General features: G+C 40.0%; 2 protein-coding genes across 3 annotated transcripts in view; one reads left to right on the plus strand and one right to left on the minus strand.

Annotated features, from left to right (window-relative positions):
* Positions 1-6,945, minus strand: part of rnf150a (ring finger protein 150a) — a 17,270-nt gene extending 10,325 nt beyond the window's left edge. Inside the window, exon 1 of the mRNA XM_010775446.1 lies at positions 6,163-6,945. Within this exon, the coding sequence (XP_010773748.1) occupies positions 6,163-6,616 (454 nt within the window). The 5' untranslated portion in view covers positions 6,617-6,945. The remainder of the gene's footprint in view (positions 1-6,162) is intronic.
* A 528-nt stretch (positions 6,946-7,473) lies between these two features.
* On the plus strand, positions 7,474-17,790 carry znf330 (zinc finger protein 330). 2 transcript variants are annotated; one of them, XM_010775426.1, is made up of 10 exons: positions 7,474-7,551; positions 7,952-8,144; positions 8,506-8,525; positions 8,620-8,690; positions 9,445-9,521; positions 10,271-10,397; positions 10,487-10,591; positions 10,702-10,748; positions 15,585-15,702; positions 16,116-17,790. In XM_010775426.1, the coding sequence occupies exons 2-10, from the start codon at positions 8,025-8,027 to the stop codon at positions 16,373-16,375; spliced, it is 945 nt and encodes a 314-aa protein (XP_010773728.1). In that variant the 5' UTR covers positions 7,474-7,551; positions 7,952-8,024; the 3' UTR covers positions 16,376-17,790. The 2 variants fall into 2 exon arrangements, with proteins under 2 accessions (XP_010773728.1, XP_010773737.1); XM_010775435.1 differs by having other exon boundaries at positions 7,503-7,560.
* Positions 17,791-18,138: the final 348 nt, after the last annotated feature.

Raw genomic sequence — 18,138 nt, forward strand, 5'->3', positions numbered from 1 at the left:
TACAAGTCAATTTATCAGATTTTGACACACAGACAAACAATTACATCACTGAATGACTATCACTTTTATAATATTCCAAATATATGTCTTCATGAATGTAATAAGTATATAGAGAATTTAGTCTCTATGTTGAGCAAGGCAACTAAATAATACATTTGTAAAGCATTTTTGTATTAATATCTATATCTTATGCATCTAATTATGATTCCATGACACAAAGTTATTGGTAACTATTTTAATAATATAATTGTTTACAACATCACTTATCACATTACAATGTATATTAAAATATCTTTGAATATCAAATCAGGTTTATATTTATATTTTAATATGTATCGCCAACATTTTAAAAAACGATCCTTTGGTCGAGCACAAAGTGCTGTACATGTAAATAAAAACACATTACTGCGATCGCAACAGAAGAGAAAAAATTACAGCAATATAAAAATCAAACACAGCGGTAATGTCATGAGCATCATGAGTCGTGCTCCACTCTGACTTAGAAGGCCGGAGAGAAGAAGTGAGTCTTATTAGTGTCGATTTAAAGGTAGGGTAGGTTAAGTTTGAGAAACCGGCTCGAGATACACTTTTTGTTATATTCCATGGAATGCTCTAACATCCCGATAGCAATGAATATCTAAAAGTGCTTTGACAAAAATCCATAAAAAATGTCATCTGTGGAAGCCGTAGTACTGTAAAAAGCACGACCAATTCACCTGAGCCGGGCCTGGCTAAAATTAACTGGATGCCTACCTGCCTATCAGCCTTCCATCTGTGCACAAACTTATCTCGTGCCCTCATTGGTCATGTGCGCGTTCGTGTGTGTTGGAGGAGGGGCTCTGTAAGGAAGTGGCAGATTTCCTCCGGTATTTTCAAATTCTAGCGATCTCGAGCCGGTTTTCTCAAACTTACATAGGCCTACCCTATCTTTAAAACACCCTAGGGTAAAAATAAGGCAACAATACTTCTTGCCTTATTTGACTTGAGGTGTAGGAGTGTTTTAGCGGCCCATATATTTTTCCAGATGTCTAGCTCTCAAATAACAGTATACCTGTCAGAAATCCAGTATTTCTCAGGATATATTCTGTGTATTATAAATTGTCTGTAATGAGGGAACAACCCATGGGACAAAACTGAGTGTTTTCTTCGACACAATAAGGGAATAAAAAGGCTTTAGTCTCTCTCTGCAACCTGCCGCTCCACAGTGGCAGGTTGCAGATGCATCAACAGAGTAAGCACTGTTACATCATGTTCCTTCTGCCGCCTGTTTATGACTGACGCTGCACAGAGTCACAGTGGCTCCCCATGGTGCCTCAGTCCCTCGATCAGCCACCATGAACCGTGGCTTTATTCAACCTGCCATCAGCTACACCACCTACTGTGCAGCCTGCCACAGATACACAGAGAAATCCTCATGCACTGTTACAGAGCTAAAATGATATTCTGGTACTAAGACAGATAATATGATGTTTTGTGTTTTCCATCCAACAGATATGCTTCATTTTTGAGGAGGTGGCTTATTGCTTTGATGCACATAAATCCCTTTATGTAACAGATCCGTTGTGAAATCTGCTCGCCGACTAGATTTGATATGACCAGGTTTGAGAAGTCAGACCAGTATTCTGTTGTTTTAACTGTCGTATTTTGTATGCATGTGCAAGAATCTGCATTATTGGCTAAAATAATACATTCTTGAAGGAATCATTTGGATTGTAGTGTACTTTTTTTTAGCACGATCAAGCCAATACGTTTGGGCAAAAGCAGCTTTCTTTAAATTATACTTAAATTAACAATTTGCTATGGGTAATCGTAGACATGGTGTTTACCATCCTCTGCAGAAACAGCCAGATTAGTAATGAAGCTGGCAGCGTCTCCACTCATAACGCAAAGGTTTATCCCTGTATTACGGTGACTGCTGCCTCCAAATGAGTTGATGTATGTCAGAGCGTCTCAAGCAAATGCTGTTGGAAAACAAAGACGGAGAGAGAGCACAAAAGCTAATGTTTGGACAGCTTTTCGCTGCTGATCATCGCTGTGTTTCCAGACCCTCAGCCCACAATCTGTCACACCTCAACTAACATGTTTGCTTGTTTATTTTTCTCAATTACATACACATTTAAATAAGGTACATTTTAAGAGTTTACGAAATGCATTTTCTACAATTGCTGGATTTAGAAATATAATACCTGTTTTCGCCAATAACACAAGTCTCTATTCAAGTCTTCCTGTCAATATAAAAATATGAAGGTTGCCTGATTTGTAAACCTATGTTCTCATGTTTGTGGTACACACACCTGATCTGTATATGTATGGTTTTATTAAGCAGGACCATATGGTGCAGAGGGGAAATCACTGTGATTTAACAATTTCCTTTGTAAACAGAAACGACATTATCCCATGTCAACAGGCTAATTAATTCAAGATGAAACTGTTGCTTCCAGACTCAAGGTGCCCGTGTGTGGCCATCTTTCAGCTTCACAGCCAGCAGCAATAAGGAAAGGCATAACAAGTCATGTAAGATTTCAGTAAGCCTCGACTCTTATCTCTTCTGTTCACTGTGACGCAGCCAGAGCGGATCAAAATAGCTGATACTAAAACAGGAGAGCAATGTCTGAACTTATGAAAAGATCTGTGTTTCCAGAGCCACCTCGCCCACATGTGGAAGCAAAGAAGGAATAAATAGTGAATGGGTTAATTCAGTGGACACCGACCTATGCTGGGTATTTCATTTCTGTAACAGGCTTTTCGGACTGCTGCAGAGAGGTTAAGACTGAGGCAAAGATTACTATAGAATTAACTGGTAATAGCCTTATTTACAACCATAATCTGAACCCGACAGATGCTCAAAGTTAGCTACACTGTGACTTAATCATGCAAGATCCTCAAAAAAAGTCTGTGTCTGAAGAAAGGTTTTAGGAAATATGCTTATGTGTTTTTTCCCCCCCCCCGAGTTTAATAAAAAGTTAAACATGAAACTGAAGACAGCAGGTGGTTAGATTAGCATAACGACTGGAAAGAGGAAACATTTACCCTGGTGTTGTCCAACATACAACTGTATTCAGATAATAGAAGAATATGGTTTATATTAAAAAAAAACTAGCCTTTTGATATATTTACTTTATATTATTTTAATGTATTGTCTGTATGTTTGTTGTCTTTTGTATGCACCTGTTCCTATTTGTTTATTGTGAAATATTTGAAAGTTGTTTTATACATGCACAATTTAAAACCAAACAACGACAATTCACTAGCTTCTCTTAAAGGCAATTAATAACCCCAAATTACAGGTGATAAATAAAACAGGCTTTGGTTTTATAGGGATGTAGGTCCCAGTCTATTACAGGCAACAAGTGGGGATTCCAGGAAGTTATTTCTATTAGGTTATAATTTCTTAGAGAAGAAAGTTCCCCATAAAACAAAAATCTCATTTTTAGACTTTGTTTTTTGCCATTTCCCCTTTTCTTAAATCTTTACGCTAATGCACGGCTGCATTCAGCTACAAATTCACTATACATCAGAGTAGTCTTCTTAATCTTCTTATCTAATTCTATGTAAGAAAGAAAACAAGTGCATTCCCTTTGATTTTATACAACTTTGAAAGGAAAATGGCTTAAACCCAACGCTTCTAGAGATGTTAAAGCCACAGTATCTGACCTGGCGGTCCCTGACTTTGACTCCACTCAGCGTTGGGTTGAGGGTTGAGCAAAGCCAGGCCTTGAGAGGTTTCTGCCTCTAACAACTGTGGATTTTACAACCCAGCTGTGTTGTCTCTGGACAGGAAAGTGCTCCATTCTTTCTTTGGCAGCCTCACACTCAGTCTACACATTAAGATCGGTTCCTTTGTCATTGTATTATCTTCCTCTTCACTAAAAGCTTTGTCATCACACCTCTCCTGGCTGATGTTTCCGTCTCTTAAAGTGTTGCCGTTTATAATTTAATCAAAACTTTAAGCAGTGAAATCCTGGTTTTCAATTTGATGTGAAGTGTTGTACTTTTGCACCTAGTGATTCCAACAATACTCTCTTTATAACTTTTCTTTGGTAACTTGCCACTAACTTCTGAGACGAGTCTTTAGTGGTTTTACATAGAATTTAAATGATCTGCTTATTATGACAAGCACCTGTGCCATCTCTGTACAAAAGGATCTTTTAGTTAAACGTCTCGTATACAATTAGCCCATTATGTGGACAGGACAGGTGTCGTGCACTTTTAGTTTGAACATCTGTTTGTTCACAGATCCTTCTGTCCATCAGTCTTTATGCATTGTGCTGTTGTCTGGCACAGGTGTAGTAGTCTAAGCAGACACACCTGTATGAAAACTAGCAACAAGCCGAGAGCCCATTTCCATTGGAAATAAAGGCCAAGTGCAAAACAAGGCTCCACTCACATATACTATTGAAGGCTTTAAACTCAACTTGTGTTCTTTCCAGTAATCCATTTAATCAGTTTGTGGTGGCATTGAGAGGTAACCTTGTGGTTTTAACTGAAACTGGCTTGGAAAAAGGGTTTTTTCCAACCTTAGAGTAGGGCTGCTCGATTATGGCAAAAATCATAATCTCGATTATTTGGGTCAATAATTGATATCACGATTATTAAAAACGATTATCCATTTACTTTGAAAACATCCATTTATTGAAAAAAAAAATGTGAACAGTATGTTTTTAACAGTTGATTACCCTGAACTTTAAGTATAACTCAACTGAAAAACCAATACAAAAATTAATAAAAATAAAAATAATCATTTTATTTCGATTATGTTGTTTTCATAATCGTTCCAAGCCAAAATCCTAATTGCGATTAAAATACGATGAATTGAGCAGCCCTACCTTAGAGCAGAAACAACAACAAATTCAAAATAACCTATTACGCTTTTTGGGGTTTTCCCTTTCCTGTATTTTTTACATTGATCTTGTAAGATACGTTTGTTGTTTTTATATTGTTTTACATTGCCAATTGTGTTTGTTGACTTGTGAAGCCCTCTGAGACAAATAGGATTATGGATTTTGGGCTATATAAATAAACTTGAATTGAATTTTAGTGTGTTATATAGGTTTTGTATCATGTAAATGGCTTAAGGCTAAAACCCCATAGTAACCACGAGAGGCTTTCTCTCCCACACTCTCCCCCCTGCCTGAAACACCTCCATTCCAAAACATAGGGACATCACTATGTAACACTAGCGCTGGTGTACTTGATAGGCTAAGGGGTGGGACATCTCTAAGCGGTAGACCAATCACAACAGAGCTGGCCAGCTAACCAATCAGAGCAGACTGGGCTCTGGTTTCAGACAGAGGGTGAAAAGAGGTGCNGGCGACTCTCTTTTGTACCGAGTTATTGGGAGTCTGCACGTAAACTAAGCCTAATATCGTGACACAATGAAACTCCTAACCTGACTACGTGGCTCCTCACGAAGTAAGACTGAAATTAGCTTAGCCCCTATGTTCAATGTTTGTTGTTTGTGTTTCATGTATTGTGTCTGGATACTTTGTCTGTTGATGTTGGACATGGAGCTGCTGTGACGCAAGTCAAATTTGAGACTTGATCTGACCAATAAAGTATTATCGTATCGTATGTATCGTATAAGGTTGATTGTGCAAATGTCCATTATCAGGAGTGAGTTGACAAAAGCTGTCTAGCTTGATATAATGGTAGAAGTAAACGATATTGAGCATAAGCATTAAGGAATTGTTACAGTCAGAAGAACAGTCTCAATCAGAGTTGCTTTAAAGACAATATTAATTATGACTTGCTCGGGATTTGTTATTACGGTATTAAAGATTGTGAATCTTTTTCATTGTCCTATTTCTAAGAATATCAAACAAAGGATGTATATCATGATCATTTCTTCAATGGTTGCATCCATTTGAGAAAAACTTCAGCAGGACCTACAGAGACACTTTGAAGAATCAGCAGACCAATGGCAGGTCAATATTTTAGGGGATCCAGTGCACTTTTCTACTTCACCGCAAAACTAATTGATTATTGAGCTGTAAACACAGAGACAGAAGCTGCTCAGGGACTTAAGCCGGGGGAATGAAAACCATTAATCTAGCCTAACACTTAAGAAGCAACTAACTAATAACATTGACCCTTTAGGCCTCCATCACCTGACTGGAAAGGATACATGATGGAGAAAATAAAGTGTGCCCGGTTGTCTCTTACCTGGATGGGGCATTGTTATGGTGTCGTTGGCATTGGTGGAGCCCACATTGTATATGACAACTGCAGAGGCGTTGTAGTTTGCAACGTTACAGATCTTCTCTCGGTAGGAACAGTTCCCATCAGCCACCAGAGCCACCCAGGCGGTGTTAGCGGGGAGAGGGGGAAACCTGAGGCTGGGGTCGCACGCCTGCCTGTCCTGCAGGCTGGACGGAACCAGGACCAGACCTCTGGCTTCTTTCTTGGGCGACTGCTCACCATACCTTCCGCACTCGGTTTTCTCCGTCCTGACCTCGGAAGTGACGGGGTCCAGATAGGTGATGTTGACAAAAGCGGTGTACCACTCCTCTTTCTCTGCAACCGTAAAGTCCAAGCACAGCAAGTGCACGAAACAAAACGACAGCAGCCACGTCGAGAGAGCCAGACTGCGGCAACATTGGATGAAGGACGGTGCCATTGTGCGGCTGCTTTTGGGGTGGATGGTCCTTGGTCTGGGTCTCCGCCTTACTGGAAAGCTCCCACCCCGTCCCTCTTTTCACCCCCAAACCTTAACTTTGCATAAGAGCCAGTGCCGGACACCAGCTCTCATGGAAGCTGTCCGAAAAGAGTTTGTGAGCTACGTGGATGAGTCTGCTACACACCACCACCTGCAGGGAAAAACGACTCGGTGTGTGTGTGTGTTGTTGTTCACCGTCAGCTGTTTCGCTTCCTCGTCCAGGATTGGCTCATCGCTTATCATCACGTGACCTGGGCGTGGTCACGATGGCCCCTGACGACCTGACTCGGCATGTGGAGGAACTAAACAGAAATACATCATTTAATCCACTGCATCATGAATGCATTCATATCATCATGAGAGTTTAAGCTATAATGCTTTCCATTATTGGTTTCTGCATTCATTGGGTTTGATATGTTGGAACAAACTGTATTTTTTACGTTGAATTTTTATTCCATTTACTTATCATGTGTTATCATCTGACAATATTTATTATAAAAAAAACATTGATACTTGACACTAATCATCAATAATATAAGGAGTAAGATGTGAATTTTTTCAACAGGGGAAATGGATAGTCTAAAGTTTAACAGAAGGTGTTTTATAAAAAAATATTATAGCTCACAAACATTATTTCATCTATTTTCATGATATTCATATCTCTTATATCTCTACCATTTTCAGTACTTGTAAGCCTACTTTAACTGACGCTTATCTTCATACAGTATATTGTATTCATATACCTTTTGGGTAGATATACATATTCAATTTAGTGCTTTTTGCCCCTCTGGTTAGACACGGAACCAAAAGAAGGAACAAAAATAGCGACGTTCTGTTTCTGATCGGACACATTTTCTGGACGGACCTAAGAGAAGTTGGGAGCGCCGATCATTTCGGTAAAAAAGGCAAAAACTCTGACTCTTATATTTTAAATGACACCTATATTTGACATTCAGGAACATTGATGTTACTGCTCGACAACCTACATATTACATGTAAACAGCTAATACTAAAGTTAATGTAAAATATGTACCATGTGATTCTACGTGTCCTGTCTGCAACAGCTAGCTAACAAATACGTTATAAACTAATAATTGGTGATCGTACATGTGTTAGCGTTCTAGCATTATCTGAACCTTAATAATATGATTCCCTGTGTGTTTATTGACATTAGAAGCCAAATAAAGCACTTAAAGGAACTTCCAAACCGTGACCTGGCTCTTAAGATTTTCATTGCCATTTCTACTGTAGCTACTGTGCATATGATAATACTGAACTCGTGTTCCGGGTTCCCAGGTTACCACCAGCCGCTATCCCCTTGGAAACCAACCGTTAAACCAGTCCGTAGCCTGATTGAAACGATCCAAAGATGCCCAAAAAGAAAACCGGTGCCCGGAAAAAGGCCGAGAGCCGAAAAGAGCGAGAGAAACAGTCCCGAGCCAACCGGGATGTGATCGACGTGGCCAAGCATCCCTGCAACTTCACCATGGTGTGTAATTTAAAACATAATTCCACCTATCAAAGTATCCGAAGTACTGTTTCTTATTTGATGAACTTTAAATAAAAAAAAATGTTAATATTTTATTATACTGTACTCACTTTTTATACTGTACTCACTTTCTCACATATGTATAGTATGTGTAAATATTCTCTTATTTTTCATTTCTTCAAGTAGATTTAAAAATAGCTTTTATAATAATACTTATTTTTGCTAATTTCTTTAAAACAAAGTAGTATTTATCCTGTGTCTGTGTAATTACACCAAAGCACATTTCTCGTATGTGTAAACCTGCTTGGTAATAAAACTGATTCTGGTTATTTTGTAACTCTTCAACCTTCTGTTTTTGCAGGAATGCGACAAATGTCAAAGGTAGGTGACTGAATCGTATTATATTCTGTCATTCAGGTATATCGGGTGAGCTTGTTAACAAACATGTGTTTCTCCTTGTTATGTCACCTGGTAGAAAACAGAAGAACAGAGCTTTCTGCTACTTCTGTAATTCAGTGCAGAAGCTTCCTATCTGCGCTCAGTGTGGTGAGTAAACTTCACAGACGTGTGGTATGTTTACATGTATGTTATAATGTTTATTTAATCTTACTATCATTTTACTTGTTGTGTCGTCTCTCAAATCTAACAATCATCTATAAGCTGTGTGTAGCTTTCAGCCCCAAGTTCATTTACCTCTACTTAGAGACGTCTATCTTTAGAAATAGATAAATCAACAATCATTATTCAAACATTAGTAAATGAGTCATGGGTTGGGTACTTCTTTCAGACATTCATTTGATGCTTGACTGACTATTTACAGTACTAGGTCACAATGAAGGAATAGTAATATAGGATAGCCATGTAAAATAAAGGTTGCAATGCGGCACCACAGAGGTCCATATAAGAGTTTATTCCCTAAAGAAATGTCATGTCTGAAAAAAGAAATTATGATCCTGCAATTCTAATGCATCCTACTAGCCTTACATGAAAGCCTCCCTCAAAGGCACACTAAATATCTATGTCTTTCAATTCCCACACTTCTACATCCTCATGTATCAAATTAGTGGCGTACACTTTTAAAAACCACAGTGAGTGTACATACTAAAGATATTGTACTTTGGCGCCCCCAAGTGTTGGGATTTAAAAATACACTTTTGTAAACAGCAGTGCATTTCAATTATGTCCTGCAAAAACGTTCACCATCATAAGGCACTAAACACACCAACATTGTCCAACAGGGTTGTTAAAAAAAAACCTCATGAATAAACTATGTAATGCTTAATGCTGTTTTCTTTTTCAGGCAAAACCAAGTGCATGAAATCTTCAGATTGTGTCGTCAAACATCCTGGGCTCCACACCACTGGAATGGCCATGGTGGTAAGTTATTAACAGTTCTGAAAAAATATAATCATGTGGTAAATATGCCTTTCCTGCTTTGACCAATCTGCGCTTATCCTTATGTGCTGTTGCAGCGATGTAAGAATAGATACAGTACTAGTTGTTGGTAGTATTTTAAAACAACTGTTTAAAATAAATCAGTTTGGTTATTTTTATTCAGAGAAGTGTTTGCAGGATTGATTTTATTAAAAAAAAAGTTTTGTTGTGATGTCTGTGTTTATGCAGCAATGTCTTCAATCAGAATCCATTTTTATTACAGGATTATCATACAGACATGTTAGATTAGTTGTTGAGAGGCATAGGATACAGTGAGTTGCCGTTTCTCAATGTCGAGTACACATGCTTCAGAGCCACTATTTCAAGTATACTACGTCATCGAGTGGCACCGAAGGACTGTTTAAATACATGTTAAATGCCCAGCATTCTGCGCCACTTTATGACGTAGTATACTTGAAATAGTGGCTCTGCAACATGTGTACTCGACATTGAGAAACAGCCTGTAAGTGTATTGTCACCACTAGAGAGCAGGTGTCCAGTACAACTTCACCTCCTTGTCCCAGCCATGCACTTTCTGTGTTGCTTGAACCCAGAAGTATTGGCCATTGCCCCCCCAGAGGCTAACTTACTGTCACACCAATAGAATATTAGTTGTGAGATTTATAGTGGCTTAAAAAAAATTGCAAAGTTTTCCTTTTTTTTCTCACTGTACTTTTCTTCTTTACCACAAGGGGGCAGTGTGTGACTTCTGTGAAGCTTGGGTGTGCCACGGCAGGAAATGTCTGAGCACTCACTCCTGTGTGTGTCCTCTGACAGATGCAGACTGCATCGAGTGTGATCGTGCTGTCTGGGACCATGGTAAACCCCCCCCTCCCCATTTGAAATTCACGTGGCCACATCACTGTCAAACTGAGAATGAACTCTGGCTGTTTTTACTTTCTGAATAGGAGGGCGAATCTTCCGCTGTAGCTTCTGTAGCAACTTCTTGTGTGAGGATGATCAGTTTGAGCATCAGGCAAGCTGCCAAGTCCTCCAGGCAGAGACATACAAATGTGAGTCATTTGGTTTTGCTTTCCCAATGTCATTCATTAGCGCTCTGTGGAAAATAATGTCTAGAGGGAAAATAATTTTTTACACTTTGTTTTGCCTTTTCCCATTTCAGGTGTTTCCTGTAACAGACTGGGACAACACTCCTGTCTGCGTTGTAAGGTGAGTGGACATATATTATTATTTCAGAAAACACAATGGAAGGATGTCCTAGTTTTATTGTCGCTACTTGCAGCTACTGAGGTTGCTGTAAACATGTTTTATACACTGTAGAACTACTTCCAACTTATCAGCTCACATCATGAATAGTTTCCACAACAAATGACCCTCATCTTATAACTGATAAGACAGTTCAAATATATTGCTCCCTTTCCTTTGCTTTTAATTTTAGTTGACCTAAAAAAAGGTAATATTCCCGACGGGCAAGCAACATTTAAGATTAAAACAAGAAACAAGTTAAACACAGCAGGAGAGTGCTCCAATCAGATAAAACGGAACTCCCCAATTGTGGCTGAAGCTGTGGCCAGGAGTTTATTTCTCATCTTTTGAAGCAGTACGCATAATATTTACACCAGCATGTGCTCCGAGGCCTGTACTACGAAGCCGGATTTTCGCTTAGCGGGCTAACTTCAGGGAAAACTCTGGGTTTCCGGTCCTACGACGCTGGTTCTCTTTTTAGCAGGCTAGATCTCCATGGTAACTTATGCTGAGCGGCAGGTTAGGTTGCAGGCTAAGAGATCAACTCAGTGAAAGCACTGCCTGCTGACCAATCAGAGCTCAGTGTGCGGAGTTTAAAGCGATCAAGTCATATTACAGGAGAAAGGAAATACAGAAAAACTGCCGTTGCAGGAAAGACGGCCGGCAAAAATAAACTGACTGTGTGAACGTGAAAATTAATATCATTCACCTCCCATCTTCAGAGCAATCTGACTATTGTAACATTAGCGCTAAGAAAGCTTACTTAAAGTGGACCTATCATGCTATATTTGAATAATATAGTGTAGGACCATACCTATAAGGCATATTTATACTTTTCATTTTTCAAAATACCAAACAGATCATGCATTTGATCCATTCCTCATTTCGCTCAATTTAACACTGTCTTTCATGCTCGGATTCTGTGAGAACAGCACCATCTGGTGAACTGAAATATGTACTACAGCATCTCCAGCGCTTTGGAACGGCAATGTCCGTGGCTGTCTCCTCCTGATTGGTGGAGTTGGCCCAATAGCCGTAGCGCAACTTCTGTGACGTCATAGAAGTGTTCAAATCTGGATCACTCTGTATCAGATCCGTTGCAGCCCCTTTTTTAGAGATTTGGGTATGGTGGAAAAGAGAGAGGGTTGTGTTTTCTGACACTTGGTGAGTTCCCTGGAACACCGGGGACACATATTCATGTAGAAAAAATGTACAAAAGTGCATTTTGCATGATAGGTCACCTTTAATATTTGTTTTCAAAGTGTGGTTTTATTTCTGTACCCACCTATCACTACTGTCAAATGAACAATATATTTAGGTTATGTAATTAGAGTATTATTTTCAGCACTAGTACTAGCATGTTGTCATGTTTGTGCTTTGTGTGTGCTTTGTGTGTGCGTGCGTGTGTGTAGTGAAGGAGCACCTTGTGCAGGAGCAGGACCAGCTGCGGCAGGACTGTGGGCACCTTCAGGCCAGGTTGGAGGCAGGGCAGACTGAATGTCAGAAAGAGAGAGAGGTGGGGGGGGGGCAGGCACTGTGATGTTGTTCACAGTGTCACACGGATTCAATACTTTACACAACAGACAGATCAATGAGTGGACTTTAAAGGGTTGGTTATGTTGGAAGGATTGTAGTCTCTGGGGACTGCTTCGATAGGTCTCAGACCTCGTCGATGTCGGTCCTCCGACGTCGAAGGATGTTGTGTGTGTGTGTGTGTGTGGTGTGTGGTGTCGGTGTGTTTTGGTGGTGTGTGTGGTGGTGTGTGTGTGTGGTGTGTGTGTGTGTGTGTGTTGTGTCGTGTGTGTGTTCTGTGTGTTGTGTGTGTGTGTGTGTGTGTGTGTGTTGGTGTGTGGGATGTGTGGTCGGTGCTGTGCTGTGTGTGTGTGAGTGGTTGTGTTGGTGTACATCGCCCGCCGACGTAGTTGACTACTGGACAAATTAAACCTGGGACCTCTCACAGACACTAACCCTACTCGATTCGTCTGTGTTGTCTTTTGTGGTGTGCCGACGTCTCCTGAGTGCTAGTCGGGTCGGTCGCACACTCGGCACAGGAGAGACCTAACTCGTCGAGGTGGTCGTCTGACGTCCCGACGACTAGGGTTCTCGTCTCGCTCACGACGGACGGACATCGTCGAGACGAGGTGGACGGTGTCGCGAGGGAGTTGGTTTCGAAGAAGGATGTGTGTGTCGCGTGTTGTGTGTGTGTTGTGTGTCGGTGTTGTGTGTGTGTGTTGGTGTGTGTGTGTCGTGTGTGTGTGTGCTGGTCTGTTAGTGTGGTGTAGTGGTGTGTGCTGTGTGGTGTGNTGTTTTCCCCGGAAGAACAATTTCCATTTCGTTGCCACATTTGTGAGGATGATAATGAGAAGGACACACCTTGACCTGGAACCAGGCGTCCTGCGTGCACAGACGGATGTCACAGGCGGTGATCAGGTCCACACCTGCAGCAGAGCAGGAACACGCAGCAGCACACGCACCGTGAAGAGAAACGTTATATAGAAGAAAGTACCATAAAATACCAGCTTAAAGTGGACCTATCATGCTATATTTGAATAATGTATTGTAGGGCCATACCTATATAAGGTATATTTATACTTTTCATTTTTCAAAATACCAAACAGATCATGCATTTTATCCATTCCTCATTTCGCTCAATTTAACACTGTCTTTCATGCTCGGATTCTGTGAGAACAGCACCATCTGGTGGCCTGAAATATGTACTACAGCGTCTCCAGCGCTTTGGAACGGCAATGTCCGTGGCTGTCTCCTCCTGATTGGTGGAGTTGGCCCAATAGCCGTGGCGCAACTTCTGTGACGAAGTTATAAGAGATTTGGGTATGGAGGAAAATAGAGAGGGTTGTGTTTTCTGACACTTGGTGAGTTCCCTGGAACACCGGGGACACATATTCATGTATAAAAGATGTACAAAATTGCATTTTGCATGATAGGTCACCTTTAAATATCTGCCACAACATAAGTAACTGGGTTAAAGTAACATTACGTACAGTCCACGGCACTGTGAGTGCAGATGTCAATATACTCCATTATCATTCATATCACATCATATCACATCATAATACCATATATTTCCTTATCTGAGTCAGCTTCTTGAGCCGTATCTGGCCGTGCAACACTCACAGTGTCACATACTGTATGCAGAAGTATTATTTTAAGCAACACATTAAGTTGACGAAACTCTCGAGTCAAATATAATTAAAGTCAGATCCACTCGTGTCTTAGACGGGGCAGTGATATCATAAACCTGTTAATGTACGCATTGAAACCCTTTTTCTTTTACCAGCTGTGTTCACCTTGCAGGGTAAAGTGTTTAAGTCATGGATGTTTAAAGTTTAACTTCTTCACATTTGTCTAATTATAGTTCACTTTTCATTCAGGAAGTATGACGCTGCGCTGTTAGTGCGCTTCTCCATGTTTGTGATTGGTCAAATGTTGCTAACCCCGCCCCTTTCATGTGAACGCGCACCTAACTAGATAGGACACGGCTGGCTTGAGCGATCCACTTGATAACCTGCGTCGTAGGACCGTTTAGCGAGATCGCATATGTTTTGGATTAGGCCAACCGGCTAACTCAAACATATCCAGGTTATGTTGAACCGGCTTCGTAGTACAGGTCTCAGATCTGTTTAAAACGGGTTGTTTGTGTAACTGTGATGTGAGGGTCACCAACAAGACATTTATCACACAGCAGCTTTATCTACAACATGCACTCGTGGCCCAGCAGCTCATGATATCACTTGGCAAGGACTTCTTACTGATAGAGCACTTTACTTACTTATATTCAGCATTTGATTCTAGGTGAATTGGACGTGGATCACATGAAATGTAAACAAGAAGAGGCCCTATGTAGAGAAGAATAACAACAACAACAAAGTTGACAAAGGCATCACACACACACACACACACACACACACACACACACACACACACACACACACACACACACACACACACTCACACACTCGCTAAGAAGTTCTACACTTGTTGATAAAGTACGTTTTCATAGCGAGGAGACATAGTCAGGAGCTGTAAAGAAACAAAACAATGCAGCGTCCCTCCACTGCATGTCTTCAGCTAGCTTGGATAAATATGGCTCGATATGAGTCAGCCAAAACACTGTTGAATATGTCTTCGTTCTAGACATCCATTGCCATTTTCAATGTTGAATACATAGCTATTATACCATCTACACTAATGGAACAGCCACATAAATGGTGCCAATTTGTTCTTTTCAGGAGAGGTTAACATTTGAGCAAGTCAGTCTTAAAGCAATACTTGTGTACTCATATGGAGGTTTAAGGAGTTATTCTTGGTTATACTTATTTCTCCTTTTCATACTAGAAGAGTAGGATCCCTTCTTAACACGACTTAATTGTCAGTCTAGTTTGCGTCTTTGTCCTACTAATCCTAGCTTTAAAAGGTTAGTAGCAAGTGTTAACTAAATAAAGTCCGTTAACAATAATTCAGCCTTTTTATAAGAAAACAAGTTTGGTCACTTTTGTCTTCATCATAGACATAGAATGGATTTGTTTGATCTCAGTGAACAGCAGATAAACAGCTGGTATATATTTTCCATTGCAGGTGAATCTCTATACTTGAGGCCAGAGGAAAGGAGGACTTGAGTACTTTGCTTAAAATAGACGTGTCATCTAAATGAGCCTGAACACTCGTTGGATTTCAATCTCATATTCCAGCTCCGAATACCCCTCACACATCCAGATAATGTGTGTGCTGTGAACTTTTCCATGTGATGATTTAAACCTCATTTCAACTGTGTCCCCTCAGGCATGTTACTGTGACGACCACGCCAAGAGTAAGGTCTTCAAACAGGAGAAAGGCAAAAACCCCCCCTGCCCCAAGTGTGGTCACGAAACCCAAGAGACCAAAGACCTCAGCATGTCCAGTGAGTCTCGAGTGGTTCTTCAAGTAGAGGAAGGGGCCCGCACCCATTGTGATTTCAGAAACTAAACTTGTGTTGTACAAAACAATCAAAGAGATTTGTTTTGTCCTCTAACGTAAATAAGAAACAGCTGTTTATTTAGTTTTTGCTCAGTGAAGAGACTATTTTCCTAATCCTTTAGTCTTACAGTAATCTGTTGGTTTAAAAAAAGTATTGACGTTTTAGGAAAACAGATGCTTAGTTTCGTGACTTGAATGCTACAGTAATACACATTAGGAACCAATCCTAAACGTGTGTACATACTGCATTCATCTGTAATGCATGCACATGGTTTCCTTCAATCTTACTGACTTGCTGGCTAATTACCCATCCAGTAAGTGAAACCAGAGCTAATGTCTCCTCTGTGATCTCCGCAGCTCGCACGTTGAAATACGGCCGGCAGGCTGGAGCTGATGAGGAGGATGATGATGAATACGGAGCGTCAGGTTACGACGCCTACTGGAAGAACCTGGCATCTGGAGGAGACCAGCAGAGGGTCTACGACGATGAGGACGACGATGATGACGACGACGATGATGATGACGACGAAGACGATGAGGAGGAAGATGATGATGAGGAAGATGAAGCTGTTGAGGAAAAGGCTGCAGTTGCTGTGGCTGGTCTTAAACTGGAATGAGCTGGCACAATCCCATAGATCCAAAAAAATCCTCTGCAGATGTTCACTTGTTACAGCGCAGGAAAGCATAGAGATAAACATAAATAGTTGGTATAGCTGAAGCTGGGCGTCCATTATACTAAAAATACGATTTGGCACATTTAGTATTTGTCTAGGCTAAAATTGGATGAGGGGGTTATAGTCCAAAAAAGACAAAAACTCCACTCATTACACTCTGTAAAATTAAGGTGGTCATTTGTACTGTAGATGTCTTCAAATTGGTGATATGGTAATGCTGGTCTAAAATCAAAAGTAGTTAAATCCCAACATGCAGTAAGGTCTGTGATGTCATCAGGTTGATCCAACGTGAAAACATCTGGTCTTTCAAAAGAAAACCTCATTGTTTTCCACATTTATTTAGCAAATTTATGATTTTATAATTTCAGATAATTCAAAGTTTCTCTATCGATAATAGACCATTTTGATCTGGGAATTTCTGAGTTTTTTTTCTGCCAATATGAACTCCTTCCCCCAGCTGTATTTTTTTGCAAATGGCCCCATTACGCCGTCACACCCATCCTAGAGACAACTTGTGTTCTCTTATGATGTTAAATGCAATGTGTATATTTCGTCACAGGTCCCCTCCCCAAGACAAGATACAGACCCGCGCAGTGTGAGGCTCCTGGAGTATTTTTTCCAATTATAAATACTCATGTCATAGCATAAGCTTTCTTTGAAAGATTTGATGTCATCCAAACATTTGGAACAGAGCTGGATATTTCAACTTTGTCTTGGAGGTATCATGTAATTTTTCAATTGGTCAGTTTGAATGGGCCGAAGGGTCTACATACTACAATACCCATAAGCCTCAGTTTAATGCCAAATAAAAGCAGTTGCCAACTTTATCAGAACTTGACCCATGATACAGTATGAGTTTAAATAAACAGCAGCTTGACCTTTCAAACAAAACACTTTCTTTCCGCTTGTTTGTTATCAGGGGCACATAAGATGATTCATACACACACCTCGTCCTTGTTAGCTTCTTCTTCAGATGTATTCTGGGTAGTTGGTCATATTTTCTACTGTAAAATCAACTTTTATCTTTTTATTGTAATTCGGTATATTCCCTAACAAAGTAGCAGTTATGAAATCTTCACAAACCACACACACAATCTGTGATTGGTTTGTTATCAAACCATGTTACAGTTAGAACTAACTTTATATCATGTTGTATTCACAATGTCTTTACTGTGTAATAAATGTTGATCTGCTGAGGAGTTAATGTTTCATATTGTGCTGATCTGATTGGGATTCACCGCTTCAATATAACACAAAGGTTGTTCCAACAGCATAACCTATTTGCCCTGATCCCTGTAATGCATTTGTGAAGACATGTTAGTGTAAAATATGCCATTAAATAATGGATTAATTGATAATTGGAGTGATCATTTCCAAATGGCAGAGATTGGTTGTCATCTTTTGTGGACTGAGTGACTGACTGAACTTTTATTCTGACATGGAGATGAACAAGTAAGCGTAATGTCTCTCTTAACATCTTTATTATATATAAGTTTAGATTAAATACAACTCTTGTGTCATTGCACAGAGTACAACCAACACAGTTTGCACACAAACAGAAAGTGCAAATATTAATAAAGTGCATTAGTTTTCAGTTAATTCACAGAAAAAACACATGGTGAGCTCTATGGTTTTAATTATTATTATAGAATATTATTATCAATTTGTATTATTACCACATACATTTAGAAGCATTTTACTGATGT

Source organism: Notothenia coriiceps, unplaced genomic scaffold (assembly GCF_000735185.1).
Source record: "Notothenia coriiceps isolate Sejong01 unplaced genomic scaffold, NC01 NC01_scaffold00000339, whole genome shotgun sequence".
Taxonomy (NCBI): domain Eukaryota; kingdom Metazoa; phylum Chordata; class Actinopteri; order Perciformes; family Nototheniidae; genus Notothenia; species Notothenia coriiceps.

Bases quoted from the DNA above. Each gene is read 5' to 3' on its own strand.
- znf330 (XM_010775426.1), top strand. From the start codon at position 8,025: ATGCCCAAAAAGAAAACCGGTGCCCGGAAAAAGGCCGAGAGCCGAAAA. The intron at 8,145-8,505 runs GTGTGTAATTTA...CTGTTTTTGCAG, and splicing joins ATCCCTGCAACTTCACCATG to GAATGCGACAAATGTCAAAG. The intron at 10,749-15,584 runs GTGAGTGGACAT...GTGTCCCCTCAG, and splicing joins ACTCCTGTCTGCGTTGTAAG to GCATGTTACTGTGACGACCA.